This window comes from Drosophila grimshawi, unplaced genomic scaffold, assembly GCF_018153295.1.
Source record: "Drosophila grimshawi isolate 15287-2541.00 unplaced genomic scaffold, ASM1815329v1 contig_1377, whole genome shotgun sequence".
NCBI classification, from domain to species: Eukaryota; Metazoa; Arthropoda; class Insecta; order Diptera; family Drosophilidae; genus Drosophila; species Drosophila grimshawi.
This window is the reverse complement of record NW_025062900.1, coordinates 17,041,883-17,061,243: the sequence shown is the minus strand read 5'-3', so window position 1 is coordinate 17,061,243 and position 19,361 is coordinate 17,041,883. Positions and strand designations below refer to the sequence as shown.

Below are 19,361 nucleotides of genomic sequence, written 5' to 3'. Positions count from 1 at the left end.
ATTAATCGATTACAAGCTCTCGTGACTAGTTTGGTCTTTGAGGCGCATTCACTTTTCGAATTTTTATAGTAATTGCTGAATTCACGATTTTATGTAAATGAACTAGTGGAATATATCGATAGCAATAGGCTAATCGAACCGAATAAAAAACTGCACGTACATCTGTTTTCACCAGTTAATCGCAGTAAATGTTTGCTTAAGAAATATAGTAACAATTTAATTAAAAATGTCATTCCTGCGTGGTTCTCTGAACTATGTCTGGTGCACGACCAGTGTGCTTGGCAAAGGTGCCACAGGATCTGTATTTCAGGTGTATACAAATCAAATTGTATTCATGTGCATGTCTTTATGTATATTTTTCTTGTCATTTCCTCTTTTTTATCAGGGAGTGAATAAGACAACTGGTGAATCGGTCGCCGTTAAGACATTCAATCCGTATAGTCACATGCGACCTGCCGATGTCCAGATGCGCGAATTTGAGGCCTTGAAGAAAGTGAACCATGAGAACATTGTCAAATTGCTGGCCATCGAGGAGGATCAGGAGGGACGCGGAAAGGTGATCGTCATGGAGCTGTGCACTGGCGGCAGTCTGTTTAATATACTTGACGATCCGGAGAACTCGTACGGTCTGCCAGAGCACGAGTTCCTGCTGGTGCTGGAGCACCTGTGCGCCGGCATGAAACATTTGCGTGACAATAAGTTGGTGCACCGCGATCTAAAGCCTGGCAACATTATGAAATTCATATCGGAGGACGGTCAAACCATATATAAGTTGACTGACTTTGGTGCTGCGCGCGAACTAGAAGATAACCAGCCGTTTGCCTCGCTCTATGGCACCGAAGAGTATCTGCATCCCGATCTCTATGAGCGCGCTGTGCTCCGCAAATCCATACAACGTTCATTTACAGCGAATGTGGATCTGTGGTCCATTGGGGTGACGCTATACCACGTGGCCACGGGCAATTTACCCTTTAGACCATATGGGGGTCGCAAGAATCGTGAGACAATGCATCAGATAACAACAAAAAAGGCCTCGGGCGTCATATCGGGCACACAGCTGGCTGAGAATGGACCCATTGAGTGGTCAACAACACTGCCGCCGCATGCACATTTATCGCAAGGATTGAAGACGCTCGTAACACCTTTGTTGGCCGGCCTCTTGGAGGAGAATCGAGATAAGACGTGGTCCTTTGATCGATTCTTCCAGGAGGTGACGCTAATACTGCGCAAGAGTGTCATTCACGTATTCTTCACGAATCGCGCCACTTCAGTGGAGGTGTTCCTTGAGCCGGATGAACAGATTGACAACTTCCGGGAACGTATATTCCTACAAACCGAAGTGCCACTGGAGAAGCAAATAATGCTATTCAATAACGAGCATCTCGAAAAGAAAGTCTCGCCACGCACTTTGGGTGAGTTCTTCCTGGCTATCTAACTATCTCTCTACGATCTTTGTTCATGTCTGTTTGTCAGTTAACGCATTTCCCAGCACAACCATGGATCAGCCCATATTCCTCTACAGCAATGATGACAACAATGTTCAATTGCCGCATCAACTGGAACTGCCCAAGTTCCCGGTATTTCCACCAAATGTTTCCGTTGAAAACGATGCGAGTCTGGCAAAGGTAAAGCCAACATCTGCTCTTCTAAACTTTTATATAATATATGTAAATATATAATGTCTGGTATATATTTCCCTTAATGCAGGCTGCATGCAGCGTGGGCCATGAGTGCAAAAGACGAGTGGACATCTTCACCACCATGGACATTCTTATCAAGAAGGGAGTGGAGCAGTTTATCGAGATGCTTATTACCACAATTACACTGCTGTTGAAGTGAGTAAATCAATTGGGAAAATAATGCTCTACCAACTCTAACACCCAATTTATATCACATCACAGAAAAACTGAAAGTTTTGACAATCTGCTCTCGACGGTGGTTGACTACGCAGATGTGGTGCAGAGCACCGCCAGTATGGTAAGTTAGGAGAACCACTTTTACCACATAAGAACATCATAAACATGTGTCTATTTCCGCAGACCAAGGGTGATCAGGAATTGAGGTCACTTGCCAGCTCCTTGGACAGTGTTAAAACTGAATTCGATGGAGCCGCCGATGTAATCACACAGATGTACAAACATTATGTGACAGACGACGAGCTAAAGTGAATAGAAAAGTAAATGCCAAGGCAATTGGGTTTTGTTGATACATTCTTCATTTACAGCGATCAGTGGTCATCGCTGATGCACGGCAAGAAGTGTCCTTGCCGCACACGGGCCAGCGCACAGGCAAAGTATTTGGTGGAGCGCCTGCGCGACTCTTGGCAACACCTGCTCCGAGATCGGGCCACACGCACTTTAACGTACAATGATGAGCAATTCCATGCGCTGGAGAAAATAAAAGTGGATCACAATGGGAAACGGATTAAGCAGCTGCTGCTCGACAACGTTAGCCCAGCTGTAGCTCAAATGGCCGAATGCCTGGCCGATTGGTATAAACTGGCGCAGACTGTGTATCTGAAGACACAGATTCTGGAGAAGGATGTGCGCGATTGTGAGCGCAAATTACATGCAATTCGCGATGAGCTATATCACATTAAGTCGGAGCAGAAACTGGATGCTGACACCAGGAACATAAACAGCAATAATCAATTGGCCAAAATCGAGGAACGCAATCGGTTGCGCATTATGAAGCAGCAGCAACTGGAAGTGATGGCTGTGATGAAGAAGAACAGCGATTTGATAGCTCTGCTGAACAATTTTGCGGTTTGATAAGTGTGTTAAACAATTTAGACGGTACACTTTATTCCATAGTATGTGTATATAATCAGTATAATATAAGTAAAATACTTAAGTATAATTATCAATAATAACAAAGTGCACTTTATCTACAAATTGGTTTATTACTGCTTCGAGGCTCCAATAATTTTAGAAATGTATATACCTTCATTTTTGCAATATTATTAATTTTTATTTAGAAAACAAACTTGAAAACTTTTCATCTTGTAAAAATATCAACTCTTAAACCTTGTTTCGTTAATCGATAGTTGACATTTTTGAGAATATTGAGTCGTAAGCCTATCGATAGTTTCAAGTGAACTTATTGTATATCGGGAGATTGTGAAGGGTGTTTCGCATTTGTTTTCATTTTATTTTGTTATTGTTTATTTAAAATGTTCTTGTGTACAACATGCTGTCATTACTGAGTTCAGTAGCGAATCTTATTGACATTGTGCTGCTGAAACCAATTACGTCCACAATTGAGACGCTGCTAGCGGCCATTTACTACTTTTTTGCCGGTAGCTGTTTTGTAGGTTACTGGCTGGTTCAAGGCGGCGCTCACATCTGGAGCTTCCTCTGCTACGGTTTTCAGTTAGCTGCGACTATATTCAAAGACTTCACAATCTTCTACAGCAATCTGCGTCACATAGTCTGCGATATTTCCGACTACATTTACGATGGCACCGGCGATGCATTGATATTGGCAAGGAATGTATTCAAGGGGATATTTCTATTTTTGGCCGACGTGCTCATTGGAATTGGCAATTGTACATTGTGGATAGTGCTTCTGTTGCCACGATTCATCATTGTCATCTTGGACTATTTAATACTAGCACTTCATTACGTGGCTGCTTGTATTGTTGAGCATGGCACATATTTGCTTAATAACATCTTTCGACTCTCCATTGGCATCGTCCTGCTCCTGGTGCTCTATGTGTTCCGCGGCTATGTGTATTACTATGCCGTCTATCTGCTAAGGAAACTACGCTATGAGATGTCAACAAAAGTGTATGGAGCTCTGCAGAGTGCATCAAGATGGATAGACCAACAATTATCCTGGGTGATGCAGAAATTTGAGATCAGCGAACGAACTGAGAATGCATCGCCAAACCGAATCATTTGTGTAGTTTGCCTGGACCGCAGCCGGAATATTGTAATGCTGCCCTGCCGGCATCTCTGTGTGTGCAAGGAGTGCTCCTTGCGGCTAGAACGTCTCGAAGATGAACGTCGGTGTCCCGTTTGTCGGCACTCTGTGGACGCACTGATGGTTGTCTATGACTGACTTAATATTAGTTTTGGTGTATAATTTTTGTATTGATTTTTGTATATTTTATTTAAGACAACCAATTAGAGCTTAACATAAGTTTTTTATATAAAATCCACTACTATTCTCCTTCTATTTTGTTTCAATAATAAACTGATTCACTGCTGGTTAGTGGTTGATGGTTAGTGATGAATTTTAACAAGTCGATGTGCAAAAGTTAAGTAATGTAGGCAATACAAGTAACACCCTCACTTTTTCAAGAATACATCTCCTGTATGGGCTCTTCGGAATTGGACACATGATATAATCACTTTAATAATTATACTTGGGGTATAGATAGCATCTAGAGAAAGAAAACTCACTCGTTTAACACTCAAGAAAAAAGTAAACATTTTTATTTGAAATCAGTGAAATCAGTATACATTATGTAAATATGTATATGGTTGGTTTTAGAACTAATTTGCTCAAAAGGCATTTTAAAAAATTGTATGCTTAAATGTTTATTTTATCGAAATGAAATGATTTGTATTTGCTTATTATGCCGTTTCAGCTGAATTTCCATTGCGGATATACATATGTATGTAGATAAATAACGTTCAGTTACGTTTTGGTTGGTACTAACAATATGAAATGAAACAATACAAAATAAGGACAAATTACACAACGGACTATATAACAATGCATAATATTATATACATATAATATATGTATGTATGTATATGTAAATATTATATTTGTATGTATACATAGCATCTTTAGGTATAGTATTCTTCTAGAAATTTGCTGGTAATACGCGCATAATATATTTAATAAATCATGCCTTCAACTTTAACATTTTCTTGTGCTTCAAATACGCTATATGTATATATGTATGTAAATCATTGCGATGCAAACAAGTTACATCCTTTTTCAAAGGACATGACATTTTTTTCTTTTGGCTAATATATGTTTTTTTTTTCTTTTTGAAAAATAAAGATTTTTTCAAAAATCGATCCGATTATTTATAAAAAAAACGTACAATTTGTTTTCTCATCCATAAAGCTTCATGGGCTCTTAATTGTATAAATATATATATATATGTATACTTATTTTAGGTAAGTACATAATAAAATATATGTAATTATATGTATGTGTATGTATATATTCAAAATATGAATTTTTATAGTATATATATTTTTGTATTGAAAAGTGTACTAAAACGCATTTCATTGAAAAATGTATCGTTTAAATTCTCAAAAATATGCACACCATAAATTTCCATACCTTACATATGTATGTGATTATATATATATATATACATATGTAGGTATGTATGTACATATAAAATTACAAAAGAACATTTAACACAAACAAATGTGTTATGGATTCTTCAGTTAAAGTGCAAAAGTTTCCGGTAAAAGTTCTCTATTCAAAATATATGTATATATGTTTGCTAATGTACGAGTATACATATTCTAAAGGTACAAAGTATGTTGTATGTATGTATGTATATATATATTTCTATATGTATATAATTATATCTGGACTTAATGTGTATTTGCTTGCTATACGAACGACAGATTCTCAATTATTTACATATGATACAAGAACGGACAGAATTTTATATGTTTTTGTATTGTTTTCTTTTTCTATTTTTCGATATGTAACGGCTAGATAATGGCAACATCATGGATTCTGAATCCAAATTTTGTTTATAGTTTCAAACCAATTTGGTAACATTGTGTGTGTGTACTATATTATTTAATTTCAAACGATTTTAACCGATACTTAAGATTAGGATTAACATTTATTAGGGCTCACACAAGTGCTTTTCTTACAGATACTTAGTATGCATACACTCTAAGCAAAATGGCTGTTTAAATATATACATACATATATGTATGTACATCTATATTCGTAATAGTACTCCAATAGTTACATAGATTACTTTTCCTTAATTCAATAAATATATAAAAGTTATTTCTGAATTTACAAAATATTTGCTCAACATTATGAAAAATTATGAAAATAATTTTTGATAATTTTTTAATGGCAGAATTTAATTTTTCTAATGAGTGATTTTTCGCTTGCTAATCTTCAACTTTTTTGAGGGGAATTCATATATTTCACCAAAAAACTCATCTATTTTCAAATGCAAGCAATATATACTTGCAAATCTAGCTAAATGGTATACGAACACTTGTTCTGAATATATAAAACTCACCTCTCAAAAAAATTGATAATTAAATATTGATTATTTATACATCCTAATAAAACTTTACAATAGAAAAAAATATAGAATAGATTTTCTTATTATTGGTTCCTAAATTTAGCTTAAGCAAATTGTGTGCAACTCTCACCGCATTTTGGATGTTGCATAGTGTTATCAATGAGGAATACAACAACAAAAATATGATTTTAAATTTATATATTGCCAATAAAGTAATAAAAAATAAGTTAATAACACTTAGGGCTTGTATTGTGCTTTTGAAAGCTTGAAGAGATATGTTTTCTTATTCGTTAAGCCTAAAAATGTTTTGTAGTCTTTAGTTTAATCCATCGAATTTCTTAATGTGTAATACATAAGTGGAAAGTTGTCTACTATAAAGGCTGTATGTACTTTAAATATTTGCTATCTAAGAATTGTATGATTTTTGTATCATGCAGATTTGTATATCGTTTTCCTTTTAAGGAAAATTTATAGGTATGTATATGTTATAAAATATATGTAAGTTACAAAATAAATCATATAAAAATTGGACATATACATATGTAAGTAAGTATAAATGTGTGTAGATATATTTAACGCCAATCTAACACAAAATCACATAGAGGGCCGTTAATCAAAATTACACATAGAGAGAGAGAGAGAGAGAAAGAGATATTGAGAGAGAGAGAGAGAGAGACAGTGATGTCTCCTTAGTAATTCTTTGAGAACTCATTTGAAGTAAATATTATATATCTAATTCATGAATTATAAATACATTTATTAATGAGCGACGATTAGAAAATAACTATGCTTATTCTATATTTAGTCTAAGTATGTATATACATTGTCTTATACATTAGTTTGTGTGTTTCTGTGCAGATCTGTATGTGTCAGACACGAATCACATAAAGGTACTTAAACTCTCTTTGTGCACTGGGCCGTGTGGTAACAGTTTCAACCAAGAATTCATGAACGTCAAAACAAAAATCCTACATACTACCTACCTAAATATATCTAAAACTATGTTACTGATTATTATTATTATTTAATGTGTAGCTGGTATCTTAAAACAATTGACTAGAAGTAAGCTACGAGAAGGCAAGGCGAAAGAACTCTGATTTGTACTTGAAGGCAAGTATAAATTGGTCGAATTGAATATAAAGGGTTGTTAGTTACAATACATACATATGCACACAAGTTGTGCGTGTTGCTGCCTATTGATTTTGACAGTTGGAATAAAACAATTAACGTCAACAAGTTGTGTGATTTCTGTGCTGGCAAGCTGACAGACAAGTCACGAATACCTTATTCGTCGACAATTTACGACTTGAACCCACTGTAATCTGAACCCGCTGAAATGCTTCAAATATTCATGAACCGGGCTATTCTGATTTGGCCGTGGTCAAAGTTTTCTGTGCTGTCAAACTACGCATGGATGGGAAATTTATTGAATAGGGCTTTCTTGATTTTTCTAGAATTCCTACTTGATAACATTTTTTGTTTATTGTTAGTAGATTTATACTATATGGGGATGGTTTTGTCTCATTTTCTTTGAGATCACTTAGTATCTAGTTAAGGGTATACCAATACTATACATATATACATACTACTCACGTATATATATGTATATATATATATGTATATGTTATGTTTAATTATGTTATTAAAAGCTAAAGTTTAAGGAAGCAAAGTTATGTGATGTGATGTGATTTGATGTATGTGTGGCGCCTAAAAGGGCAACGTGGTGACGAACATGTTCTCGATTAATGCCGGTGCAGGCACCAGATCCTCCAGTTTTAAATAGAATATCCGCTGTAATCCCTGCACGCTCAAAGAGCGCAATTCGGGCAATTTTCCCAGGAGTCGACTGAAATAATGTTGCTTCTTTTGCGCTTCCGCATTGTAGGTGACATGATCCCGCAGGCTGCCAATGATCTTCATTTGCAACTGCTCCACTTTCTTTGGCTCACGCAGGCCATGACGCTCTACAAGAATTGACAGAGAGTAAAAATTAAGCATAAATAGATTTATATATGTATTTAGTTGAGATGCCTCACCTGTTATCAGGGTTAGTGCACAGAGGCAGGCAAATGCCGATATGTCAATCTCGAGATTTTGCAGGCTGCGACTAAACTCCATGATGCCGTTCAACCAATCGCCAAAGGATCTCTGGCACTGATTCCGATGGAGCACTGTGCCATTGCAGAATATCATCTTGGTCTCATCGCTGCGTGCCCGATACGACAGACGCAAGACGAACAATTCCAGCGAGGCGGATTGAAAGAGCAGTTCCTGATCCTCGGAGGTGAGATCCAGATAGCCGGGTATCTTCTCAGCAAACTGTTTGATCACATCCACCGAGCTGGTGAGCAACTGATAGAACTGATGCACCTTGTCAGCCTCACTCATGGCCAGTGCACTGGCCACAATTGGCGGCGTGAGCGGATCGAGTGGCTCCTCGTAGTGTGTGTAGTCGAGGCACGAGGGATCCGGTGTTGTATCCACATGACTGCGCACCAGCGCCGTTATCAGCGATATGGGCGGCGATGGTGGTGACTCCTGCGGCGACTTTGGCTTCGATGGTAATCGTCCGCGGCGACCCTTCAAAGAATCCGTGCGCACCACTTCCTTGACCATGCCCACCACCAAACACTTTTGAAAGCGACAGAACTGACAGCGATTACGTCGCCGCTTATCCACCGGACAGCTCTTGTCCGCCAGGCACACATACTTGGACCCCTTCTGCACGGTTCGCTTGAAGAATCCCTTGCAGCCCTCACAGGTTCGCACACCATAGTGCTGACAGGCGGCGGTATCTCCGCACACTGCGCACAACTGCGAGGAGCTCGCCGACTGCAGCAGTCTGCCCGCCTGGCTGTGTAGGAGATCCACACCAGCTCCACTCACTGGTGAACTGGCCGCTGAATTGGGCGTGGAACTCAACTGCACCTGCAGGGCATGAGCATGAGCATGTCGCGGACCAAGAGTCAACTTGGCCAGTTTGGGACTGTGTGCAGCAGCAGCGGGCGAAACGGAACGTTGCACGGGCAACGAGGCACGTCGCATGGGCGGCATAGAGACGGCGACGACGGAATTGGAGCCGGAGGTGGGACCAGCATTGGCATCGGCGGCAGCAGCGTTCGCTGCCTCCAGCTCTGATATGGTGGGAAATGTGGGCAGAGAGAAACGCTCGCCATTATTCATGTTGTAGTTCTGAAAAAATATTAATAATTGTATGTATAAGCAAGTGGTACACTGGAAAAAAAAACAAATACATTTCGAGCATAGAAAAAAAAACCATTATTGAATTAAATTGAAATTTTACAAACTAATCTTTTCATCAATAAAGAACCATTTGCTCAGAATGAGTATAGTTTCTAAGATCGGTATAAATTAAGATACGAAGGGCTCCAATTGAGGTAAAATATATTGTAGTAGTAGTATTTTTACTAGTTATATATATATATATATATATATATTTATGGAAAATAATTTTCTTTAATTTTCTACGAATATATATTTCAATATAATTTTCTTAAATTTTCCATAAATATATATTTTTATAACTAGTAGAACATAAGTATTTTTTACTTTTTTAGTTTAAAGAAAATATTATTTGAAGTATAGTTGAATACTTTTTTTTTGAGTGTCTTAATGTGTGAACAGGTGCTACTTACATGCTGCTGATAGCCATGTTGTTGCTGTTGTTGTTGGCCATAGAACAGATCATTCTGGCCACTGTACTCATAGAGCGAGCTGGCTGATGAGCTTGGCGAGAATTTGGAAGCGCCATTGATGGCATTGAAATGGCCATGATAGTTGTAGCTGCCACTGCTGCTGTTGTTGTTGTTTGCGTTGTTGTTGCTGTTGTTGTTGCTATTGTTGTTGCCGGAATGTGAGAGGTGTGTGGGTTGAGCTTGATGCAATTGATGCAGCGACTGCAGCTGCCCGGAGGGAGGACCTGAACTAAGACCCGCCAACACTTCCGCAGCGGTGTTGGTCAGCGGAAAGCAATCATCATCCATTTTGAGGGTTAGCAACTGATCGGAGGGCGTGGCAGTGGGGGGCGTGGGACTGCCGCTGCTGCTGGTGTATTTGAGGGAATAGGTCTCTTGGAAACTGGGTAGGCTGCTGCCGCACGAGAGCGGCCCCCCAATTGGTGAGATCAGTAAATCGCTGGCGCCGTGTCGCTGCCGTTGCAACTGATGGACTGCCTGCAGATGTTGTTGTTGTTGTTGCTGTAGTTGTTGTTGCTGCTGGGCGTGTAGAGCAATAGCGGGATCACTGCTGGAGCGTAGACTGAGCAGACAGATCGAATGGTGATCCTGCTCGGAGCTGCCAGCTGGCTGATCTTGGATGGAGGAGAGTCGCTTGTCGCGCAGGCACGTCAGCTTGGTGAGATTCTCAATGGAGCTAGTGATGTCCTCGCTGCTGCCAATCAATGTCTCATGGGAGGACGGCGGCGGCACATCCACCTGTGTATCCGGATAGCTGGCGACCGAGTGGTGCTCCAGTGCCGGCGATAGTAGGGAGTTGTTCGAGTCCGAGGGGAAAAATAAATCCGAGAAGAGTTCACTGTGCGTGACGGCTGCATCGGCCAGATTGCTTATCAGCTGATCCTCCTCATGGGAGAGCAATGTGTCCTGGCTGGATGTGGGCAGCAGCAAGTGTTGATTGTGTTGTTGATGCGATTGCAGGGTTTGCTGATGCTGATGATGATGCCGGTGATTATGATGATGATGATGATTATGATGATGTCCAGCACTACTCTCTGCTGCTGCTGCTGCTGCTGCCGACGTCGCTGTTGTCGTTGTCACGGTTTGCGTTGAGAAATTGTCGAACGACGAGAGTGAACTAAAGGAGCTCTGCAATGCACAAGAGTTCATCAAGGACTAAATTAGTAAGTCACACAGCACAGACAGCTAAGCATAGTTTCTAGCTCTAGCCACAAGGGTGGAGTCCCAATCGACGACGACAGCTAGACATGCGCGATGCTAGCGACTGCTCTGATTGGTTCTAAGGATTGCAACCCCTATACGAAATTGACAGGCATCTAATTCTGTAATTGGTTATGCTGTCTGTCTGGTCTGCGTGTCTGTTAACACATATGCATTTATTTTTTATTAAATTCAATTAGACAGCTATTGTGGTTTCCCAAGTACTTTTCTGCTCACACTCTAACCTCCTCACAGCAGGCAATTAACGCAGACATTCAGCAAAGTCATTTGTTTTGCAACATGCAAATTTCCAAATATATATATTTTGCTAATGGGTGGAATTCTACGCAACAGCTGCTAAAAAATTATTTAAAAAAATGAATGCTTAAGCTGTGCTACCTTAATTTCTGAATCTATGATTCCATAAAGTGCTTTCTAAATTTCTTACTATTCTTACAGCTTTTAGCATGGTTTGATATGGCATCTAAAAATTATGAAACATTCAATTGAATTAAACGTTAAGCGATCGGTTAATTTCTATTATTATTAAATAGATAAATATTATTTTAATTATATTTGTAGATAGCTGAATTATCCTTTTCCTCTTTTTATAGTAAAAAAGCTTTATAATATTATAAGTATTAGAAATGCTCTTTGACCTAATTTATGGATAAATTTACATTTATTTTAGATAAATGGCTGAAAGAAATATATTGCTTGGGGTGGTCAAAGCAATTTAGAGACTATAAGATCATTTAATATTTTTACTCTAGTTACTTAAGTTCTAAGATCAATTTCTAATCTTTGTTAATTAAGCTATTTCAAGCTGAAACATAAGATTCAGCCATAAACCTTCATTTATTCATCTTATTTGACTATTTTGAATCCTTACTTAAGCAATTTCTAATCTTTGTTATATAAACCATAAAAAATGAGAATCTTTCACAAGAATTTCCTTTATTAATTTTATTAATTTTTCTTATTTGAATTCGATACGTTAATCTTATTCTTCATTATTTTTGAGTGGCTTAGTGTAGTGCCCTAGTCAGCCTTTTCAGGATAATATCTAATTCTCCAATTTCATCTCTATGTATGCACCTCATTTAATATAATTCTATACACATTCTCTCTGAATTTAACAGAGTATTGTTAAGCTACAATGCTAAATAGATATGATTCTTCCACTTACATTGGGTTGCAAAAGTAACATGCTTGTAGTCGATTGGTTAGTTAGCCTCACTTGGCTGAGTTTAGTGCGTTCTGCAGTTGTTGCCGTCACAGTTTCTGCAACTTTTGAATCTGATTCTGTGTCGGTTTCTGTTTCGGCTTTGGGTGATCGAACTGGAGCTGTTGTCGTCGTTATCCTCGCTGTTCCACTGGATACACTTTCGCTCTTTACGTTTTTCAATTTGCTGGCGATTTTTGTGAAAGGTCTCGAGCCTTGCTCCGTTAATTTTGTGGGTGGCGTTCTGCGGGACTCACTGGATGTGGTTGTTGGTGTTGTATCTGCACCTGCAAGGATATCAAAAGTGGAAAATGTGTTTAGCATTTATATGCTTGGCTGGGAATGCATGAAGGCGTGAATGTCAAGCGGTGTCTGGGGTGCAAATACATTGATGATTCTTGTGAGCATTATAGTATAATGTCAGTGATTCAGCTGCACAAACATAACACACAATAAATATGTAAATATGTACATGAGAAGATTCATACTTGGTTTGGGAGCAAGATATTGCCAAAAAAAAAAAATGCACATATATATAAATATATATTGTTGTTGGCCAATTGTCTTGCGTTCCACACGCAAGCAACCGTATCGAATGTCTTAATTAGAAATGCTTTTGTGCCGCTGTCCAAGTCACCAAGTCTCGACTTTGTAGATAGACACTTCTGTATGACACGAGGCAGGGGCAGGGGGGAGACAAGGAGGCTTGGCTGAGGGGGCAGAGCTGAGTTGAGCTCACGTTGCCGCCTAAGAGATGCTTTTGGCAGGGTTGTAGTCGAGCCAGCTCCAAAACGAGGATCACATCTCAATCGTAGTTAATGCTGCACATTAAATGTAATAAATTTTGTTGGCCATTGCAGCACGTCGACTCCGCTGGCTGACTGGCTGCCTCGTTGCCTGGCTGCCACTGCTGGGCCCACGTTGCGGGTGTTCGGTTTTGATTATAATAAATATTATGGCTTATTCGAATTGCAAAATGACAGTTTGTCGTTTTTTTTTTTGGATTTTGTTGCTGTTATGGATGTTGTTGTTATTTGTGTTTTCATATTCATATTTCACAAAATTATTTTCCCAATCTTTTTAAAGTAATCTAGGACTCAAAGTTGTTGAAAAGATCTCTTACAAAAGAGTTCGAAGACTTAAAATAACTAAAAAGCAAATATTTTGAGCGAGCTTAACGATTTCATGCATTGAAACAATTCTTAAACATATTATTTTAAGTTGCGGAAGCTTTTTTATAACTCTTTTATTTCGAATTAGAATTTTAGACTTCGGAATAAAAAAAAAAACATCTAAAATAAGAACAACTATCAAAAATTTAGTACTTTAATGTCTTAGGACAATTAACACTTGAGAAAACTAAAGAATTGATTTCGATATCCAAAAAGCTCAAGCATGAACAATTATTACAAAGTTGAGCTCTTCTGGTTTTTTAAAACATTTAACATCCTGATTGCGGTTTTATATATTCCTGTCCGAAATGCAGTTCCAAGGAAAATTCGAATGAAATAATTATTCGAGGGTATATCAATTATATTAAACAACCTAAATAAAATCATTTCTCATTTATATACATGGGTAAGCCGCTATCAAAACTCATCAAATCAATGCAAATTCTTTCTAATACACAATTGTTTTTCTTGTATTTTGTATCATCGGCAATCTTGCGGCAGCCATCAGACGATAAAACAATGCCCAAACAGACAAAGATTTCAAAATCGAAATGAAATATCATTGCACTGCTAATAGCCCTGGGTCATTTAGAAAGCAATTGATCGATACCCTTTGAGGTATGGCAATAAAATTCCCCCGAAAAACTACCGTGGGCTACTGTACAACAACAACAACAGCAGCAGCAGCAGCAACAACAAACAGCAACAAATACAACAAAAAGAAAAAGCTACCGGGAAGAGCGTGCGATAAACATTTAATATAACAATGTGCCATTGTTTTTATTGCCCATGGGCAATAGCAATCATGTTTGTGGACTCCAAGAGAGCGTCTACTTTTGGGTTGGGTTTTTTTGGCTACGAAATCGCAGCCAGTTGCATCTTCAAAATTTTCATTCGACTGCATTTTTTTTCTAATTGTTTTTGATGTCATTTTGACTGAAGGCAGCATAAACAATTTCTTTTGTTTACAATCATTGCGAGCTTACAAATTTATTGCAATGCCTTGCAATCGCTAAATAAAGAAGAAGAAAAAAGCAGCCCGAATCGCTGTTTTCTCGTGGCTTCTTCTCGTTGCATAAGCCATCTAATTTTTTTTCCTATTTTTATTTTTTTTTTCTTTTTTATATAAGTTTGTTAATACATATTATTTTGCAAGCAGGCAAGACTGAAGTCTTTGCATGTACTTTGAACTGCGAACTCCATTGCACGCTCCAAGAAAGGCCTGATCAATGGACATGGACATATGCATCTGCCCGAAACTGACAGTCGAAGCGAGGGAACACACACACACACACACACACAGAGAGACACACACACACACACACTGCACATACAGCAACAACTCGGAGACAGACAGACTTGCGCAGTGACCCCAAGAAATGGTAATGCGTCGTGGTCGACAGTATTTTTGGCGGGTTTTGGCGCACGGGTCAGGCGGCTCTAGTGACTCTGACTGGGCTCTGGCACTCAGTCATTGAGTCAGTGGGTGCAACAGCGAAAAAAAAAAACAAAAATGAAAAAAACAAAAAAAAACAACAACGTTGCACCAGAAAACGAGACGAGACGTAGCTGAGACGAGTTGAGATTCAGCTGCCTTGGGTACGGCTTCGTGTGAAGTTTTGTGAGAAGTAAACAAATGGGCTTCAGACTTGGGCCAAGGAATTAGTCATTTTGGACCGTTGTTGTTGGCTGCGCTTGCTGCAGGTATTTTATTTATTGTTTTTTTGTTTTTTTGTTTTTTTTTTTTTTTGTCAGCGGCGACTGCGGAGGCGTCGATGCTATCGCCTTTAAAATATCCACGACAACGTAGACGCTCTGCCCCAATACTAGACTCTAACGACGAGACGTAGACCTGCGCCTAGGCTGCAAAACTTCCTGGCAGTACCTTTGATGATGCCCCATTGTTGATATTGTTGTTGTTGTTGCTGTTGTTGTTGTTGTTGTTGGGTACTTGTTTAGACTTTCACTATTAATTGTCGATTTTCATCGATGTGGCTGTTGTTGCCTTCGAAGTTGTTGATGTTGTTGTTGTCTCTGATGCAGCACTAAATGTAATACTTAATGGGCAATGGGTAATGGGGTTGGTATTTAAAGTTGTGCAAAAACTAAAGAAGAAGATGAAGAAAAAACCCAATTTCTGTGAAATTCATATCGAAATTGGATCTATTACTCAATGCTCGTCGAGTGAGAGACAATTTGATTGATTTATGCAATCGCATTCGCATTCGCAGTCTTATGCTATGCCTCATTGTAGTCGCCTCCTCTTCAACTAGTAATTGCCCGAGTCGTCTCAACTCCAAGGCTTTGCACATACACTTTGGTTATATCATGAACACTTTGCAACCTGATAATGTGTTTATATATATATATATATATATATATATAGTTATATTAAGTGGGGTTTACTTTTTAACATTTAATAATCACGTGTCCATCAAAAAGGACAAGCGAATTCAAAGCTTTTGAAAAATACAAAATATTAGTTATATTAACGGGTGAGATAAAGAAAGCTAAAGATACAAATTATGCACATTAAAGTGTTTATAAACCTAACAACAAACAAGCTTAATTTATTATATATTTTATTTATAACTAAGTTTATTTGAGTAAATTAAAATAATTAAATATAAGTCAGTTATTGGCATGTATTTCTGTCATTTCCATAAAATTTAAACAATTTTTTGATTTAATCATTTGAAAATTATTGGAGTAAAGAGAAAGAGTAATTCGAATTAATTAAAAATAGGTCAGCTTGATGACATATATTCCTGCCATATTCTGCTCAATAAACGTTGTGATTTATTGATAAATTAATTAAAATCAAATAATAATATTCATTGCCAACCCATTGTCAACTGCATTCTGGCAACAAAAAGACAAATGAAAAAATTAACGCTTCATATAAACCAAAAATTAAATAAACAAGGGCTCGAGTTGAGGGTGACCGACTTGGATATACTCTGTATTTAGTCAAATTCTTTTAAAATTATGCACAATAAACGTGGGTCTGAAATCGAAGTTTATGGATGAAAAGCATGAATATGATTTGTTCCCAATAATCACCTGTATATATATAGATATATATACTGTAAGCAATCGAGGATATATTCTTACGCCTGCCATGTACATTTTCACAACTGCATTCTACGCTTTATAAACATTTTTTAATGGGTATCGGGTACTAAAAAAAATTGCTCACAAACAATTCGAAAAAATGTACACTTTAAATGCTAAGTAAACCACAAGACGACTTACGACCAGATCGACAACGACGGCGTCATCGTTTTTTAATCGCTGCAAAAAAGTATCGAAGGCCATCTTGGACATTTCATAGTCAGAGCCAGAGTCGAAGCCGGCCATCCGAGGGGATTGAAGTCACTTAATACGCGCGTGAGCGCATCTTAACCAGTTGGGACACCATACAACCCCCCCGCTCGGCCGCTCCCACTCTAGATTGGATGGAGCGCATTGGCCAATACTTTGGCTTTGGCACATGGCGACAATGCACTCTGGAACTTAGCCGGACAAGTAATAGCCAAGGCAGATGCAGAGACTGACAGAGGCTGAGGCTGAGGCTGAGGCAGCTGCTGCATTGATACTAAAACTGAGTATATTGTGTACTTATAAGCTGTCCAGTGTTCGTCGAAATATGCAAAAGCGGATTCATAAAAACAGCGGCAAGCACCGATTGCGATGTGTGTCTGTTCCAAAAATTTGCATGAAATTCTAATAAAAGATTTACCGTTTTGTTGCTTAGGTGTTAGCAGATGGGTAAATGCAGCCTCTATTTAAATATTCTGAACAAAACTGGTTTAATTGAAATTGGAGTGTTGTATCATATGTGGATATGTGGATATGAGAATCACATGCATGGCTTTCGGATTTACCAGTAAGTAACCAGTTCTAAGTCACATACCAAAAATATAATAAATATGCACTTTGCTCAATTTTATGTATTTCTCTTTCGCTTTCATCATTAGTATTCTCTTTTATTGCTATTTATAAATTTTAGCAGAGAATACATTTCAATATACTTCATAAATCTTTTAATTTATTGTACAAAATTTCATTGAAGTGTTTCAAATCTATTTAATATGCATGATAAAAAATACTCTCCAGAATAGAAACACTTTTGATTATGTAAATGAATACTTTTCATTATTCTTGCAGTTTATTGTATAATATTTATTAGAATTTATGTTTTTTTTTTTATAATACATAGAAAGTGAAATTTATGTATCGAAAGGGAGTCTTTGGTTTATTTCGAATCTCGTAAATATTATTTAAGTATTTTAAATCGCTTAAATGGAAATGTGCATGCTTTTCACAAAACATTACAAATGTCGCACAGACATTCAGTTTTTTTTTTTTTGTTCATTTATAGCTTGCATCTAATTTACAAATTCAGCTTAAAGTGGCCCAAACTTGGTTCGACGTTTAAGCCAAGTTTGCGGCTGTCGGGTCAAAGGTGCAGAGACTGCAGTGCATCAACGTCGAGGTGAGTCGACGCCTGATTGACATGGCTGAGACAAAGATAAATAAGCTGCCAGTTTTGGAACGCCGCTTACATAATTGCGAGTATGCATACCACTTTTCCTTCTTGGCCACGTTTCTAAGCGCGCGCATCCAACATCAAAAGCCCAGCACCCAAAACAAAACAAGGTGCAGCCTGGGAGCGGGTGGGAAGCTGCCCAGCCAAATAAATACAAATTTGACACAATTTTTTCTTTGCTACTTGTGCTTTTTGCATTTGCTGCTGCTGCTGCTGCTGTTACATTGTTGCCAAAATAGTTTTTGCAACGAAATATCAGCGAGCGAAGCTAAAAACCTATCTAAACATGCAAGCCAACATGCGAATATATTTTTTACGAGGGTGGCTTGTAAGAAATTAACCTAATAGGAAAGAATATATCCAACAGGTTTTTCAAGATGCATGTGTGTCAATTCAGTAGCAAACATTTTTACGAGTATACTTAATTTAATAAAATGTTGAGGAATTGCAAAAAATGGCTTGAGTTGCCAAACACATAATACTTGAGTCTTCAAATACATGTTGAGGAATTTAAGCTTGAGAAAATGGTATATAGTTTCTAGGCCTTACTATTCAGCGAATTTTCAGCGAATATGGTTCGATCTGATCTGGTCTTAGACAAATAGGTTTCTTACACTTTTATGTAAGTTTAGAGGTTTTATTAAAAAACCATAAATAAAATGCAACTAGTTGGAGTAACTTGATTGATTTGGCAGGAGTGCAGATCATATAAATTATAAAACCTTAACTTAAGAGTTGTTTAGTAAACTTTGTGGCATACAAAAAACGTGGATTTACTTTCCTGATCGTAATACATTTTTACTCAAATTAATCGTGAAGCAATTCGTATACTTTCTAAACAATAAAAAACATGCAATAAATCTGATTCGCTCAAAAGTCGACAGCTAATTTGTGCCACACTTTTGTACTCAATGCAATATAATCTATCCATAAATATACCCTCAATATATAAAAGTATTAATCCTGCCTTAAACTTCATCTGCTTAAAGCCGCATTGGCAATCGAATTAGTGTTAATTTCAGTTGTCGACTTGCTATTGTTGCAAAAGTGCACGTTTTGTGCTATGAAAAGCAAACAGATCCGAATTGCTAGATCGGGACATACCGATAGCAGCCAGTGGAAGAAGCCAGAACGAGGGAGAGAGAGATAAATAAAGGGAGAAAGAGATAGAGAGAGAAATAGTGAGAGAGAGATGAGGCTTGGCCTGCGAACCAAATCGATAGCGAGCTAAACAAAACGAGCG

At 37.9% G+C, this 19,361-nt stretch overlaps 3 protein-coding genes across 4 annotated transcripts in view; 2 read left to right on the top strand and 1 right to left on the bottom strand.

The window, feature by feature from the left end:
- Nucleotides 1-152: 152 nt before the first annotated feature.
- Nucleotides 153-2,889, top strand: LOC6562287 (serine/threonine-protein kinase TBK1). The gene is made up of 7 exons (XM_001987874.2): nucleotides 153-310; nucleotides 386-1,412; nucleotides 1,474-1,625; nucleotides 1,708-1,835; nucleotides 1,902-1,977; nucleotides 2,040-2,164; nucleotides 2,225-2,889. The coding sequence occupies exons 1-7, from the start codon at nucleotides 227-229 to the stop codon at nucleotides 2,769-2,771; spliced, it is 2,139 nt and encodes a 712-aa protein (XP_001987910.1). The 5' UTR covers nucleotides 153-226; the 3' UTR covers nucleotides 2,772-2,889.
- A 218-nt stretch (nucleotides 2,890-3,107) lies between these two features.
- Nucleotides 3,108-4,173, top strand: LOC6562288. Its single transcript, XM_001987875.2, has one exon. It carries the CDS (start codon nucleotides 3,190-3,192, stop codon nucleotides 4,060-4,062), a length of 873 nt encoding a protein of 290 aa, XP_001987911.1. The 5' UTR covers nucleotides 3,108-3,189; the 3' UTR covers nucleotides 4,063-4,173.
- A 3,686-nt stretch (nucleotides 4,174-7,859) lies between these two features.
- The window catches only part of LOC6561614 (probable nuclear hormone receptor HR38), a 29,494-nt gene continuing 17,992 nt past the window's right edge, over nucleotides 7,860-19,361 (bottom strand). For both annotated transcript variants that reach the window (XM_032736601.1, XM_043214643.1), the window contains exons 2-5: nucleotides 12,359-12,681; nucleotides 9,910-11,097; nucleotides 8,290-9,445; nucleotides 7,860-8,217 (exon numbers count right to left, since the gene is read on the bottom strand). In XM_032736601.1, the coding sequence (XP_032592492.1) occupies nucleotides 7,961-8,217; nucleotides 8,290-9,445; nucleotides 9,910-11,097; nucleotides 12,359-12,379 (2,622 nt within the window). In that variant the 5' untranslated portion in view covers nucleotides 12,380-12,681 and the 3' untranslated portion in view covers nucleotides 7,860-7,960. The remainder of the gene's footprint in view (nucleotides 8,218-8,289; nucleotides 9,446-9,909; nucleotides 11,098-12,358; nucleotides 12,682-19,361) is intronic.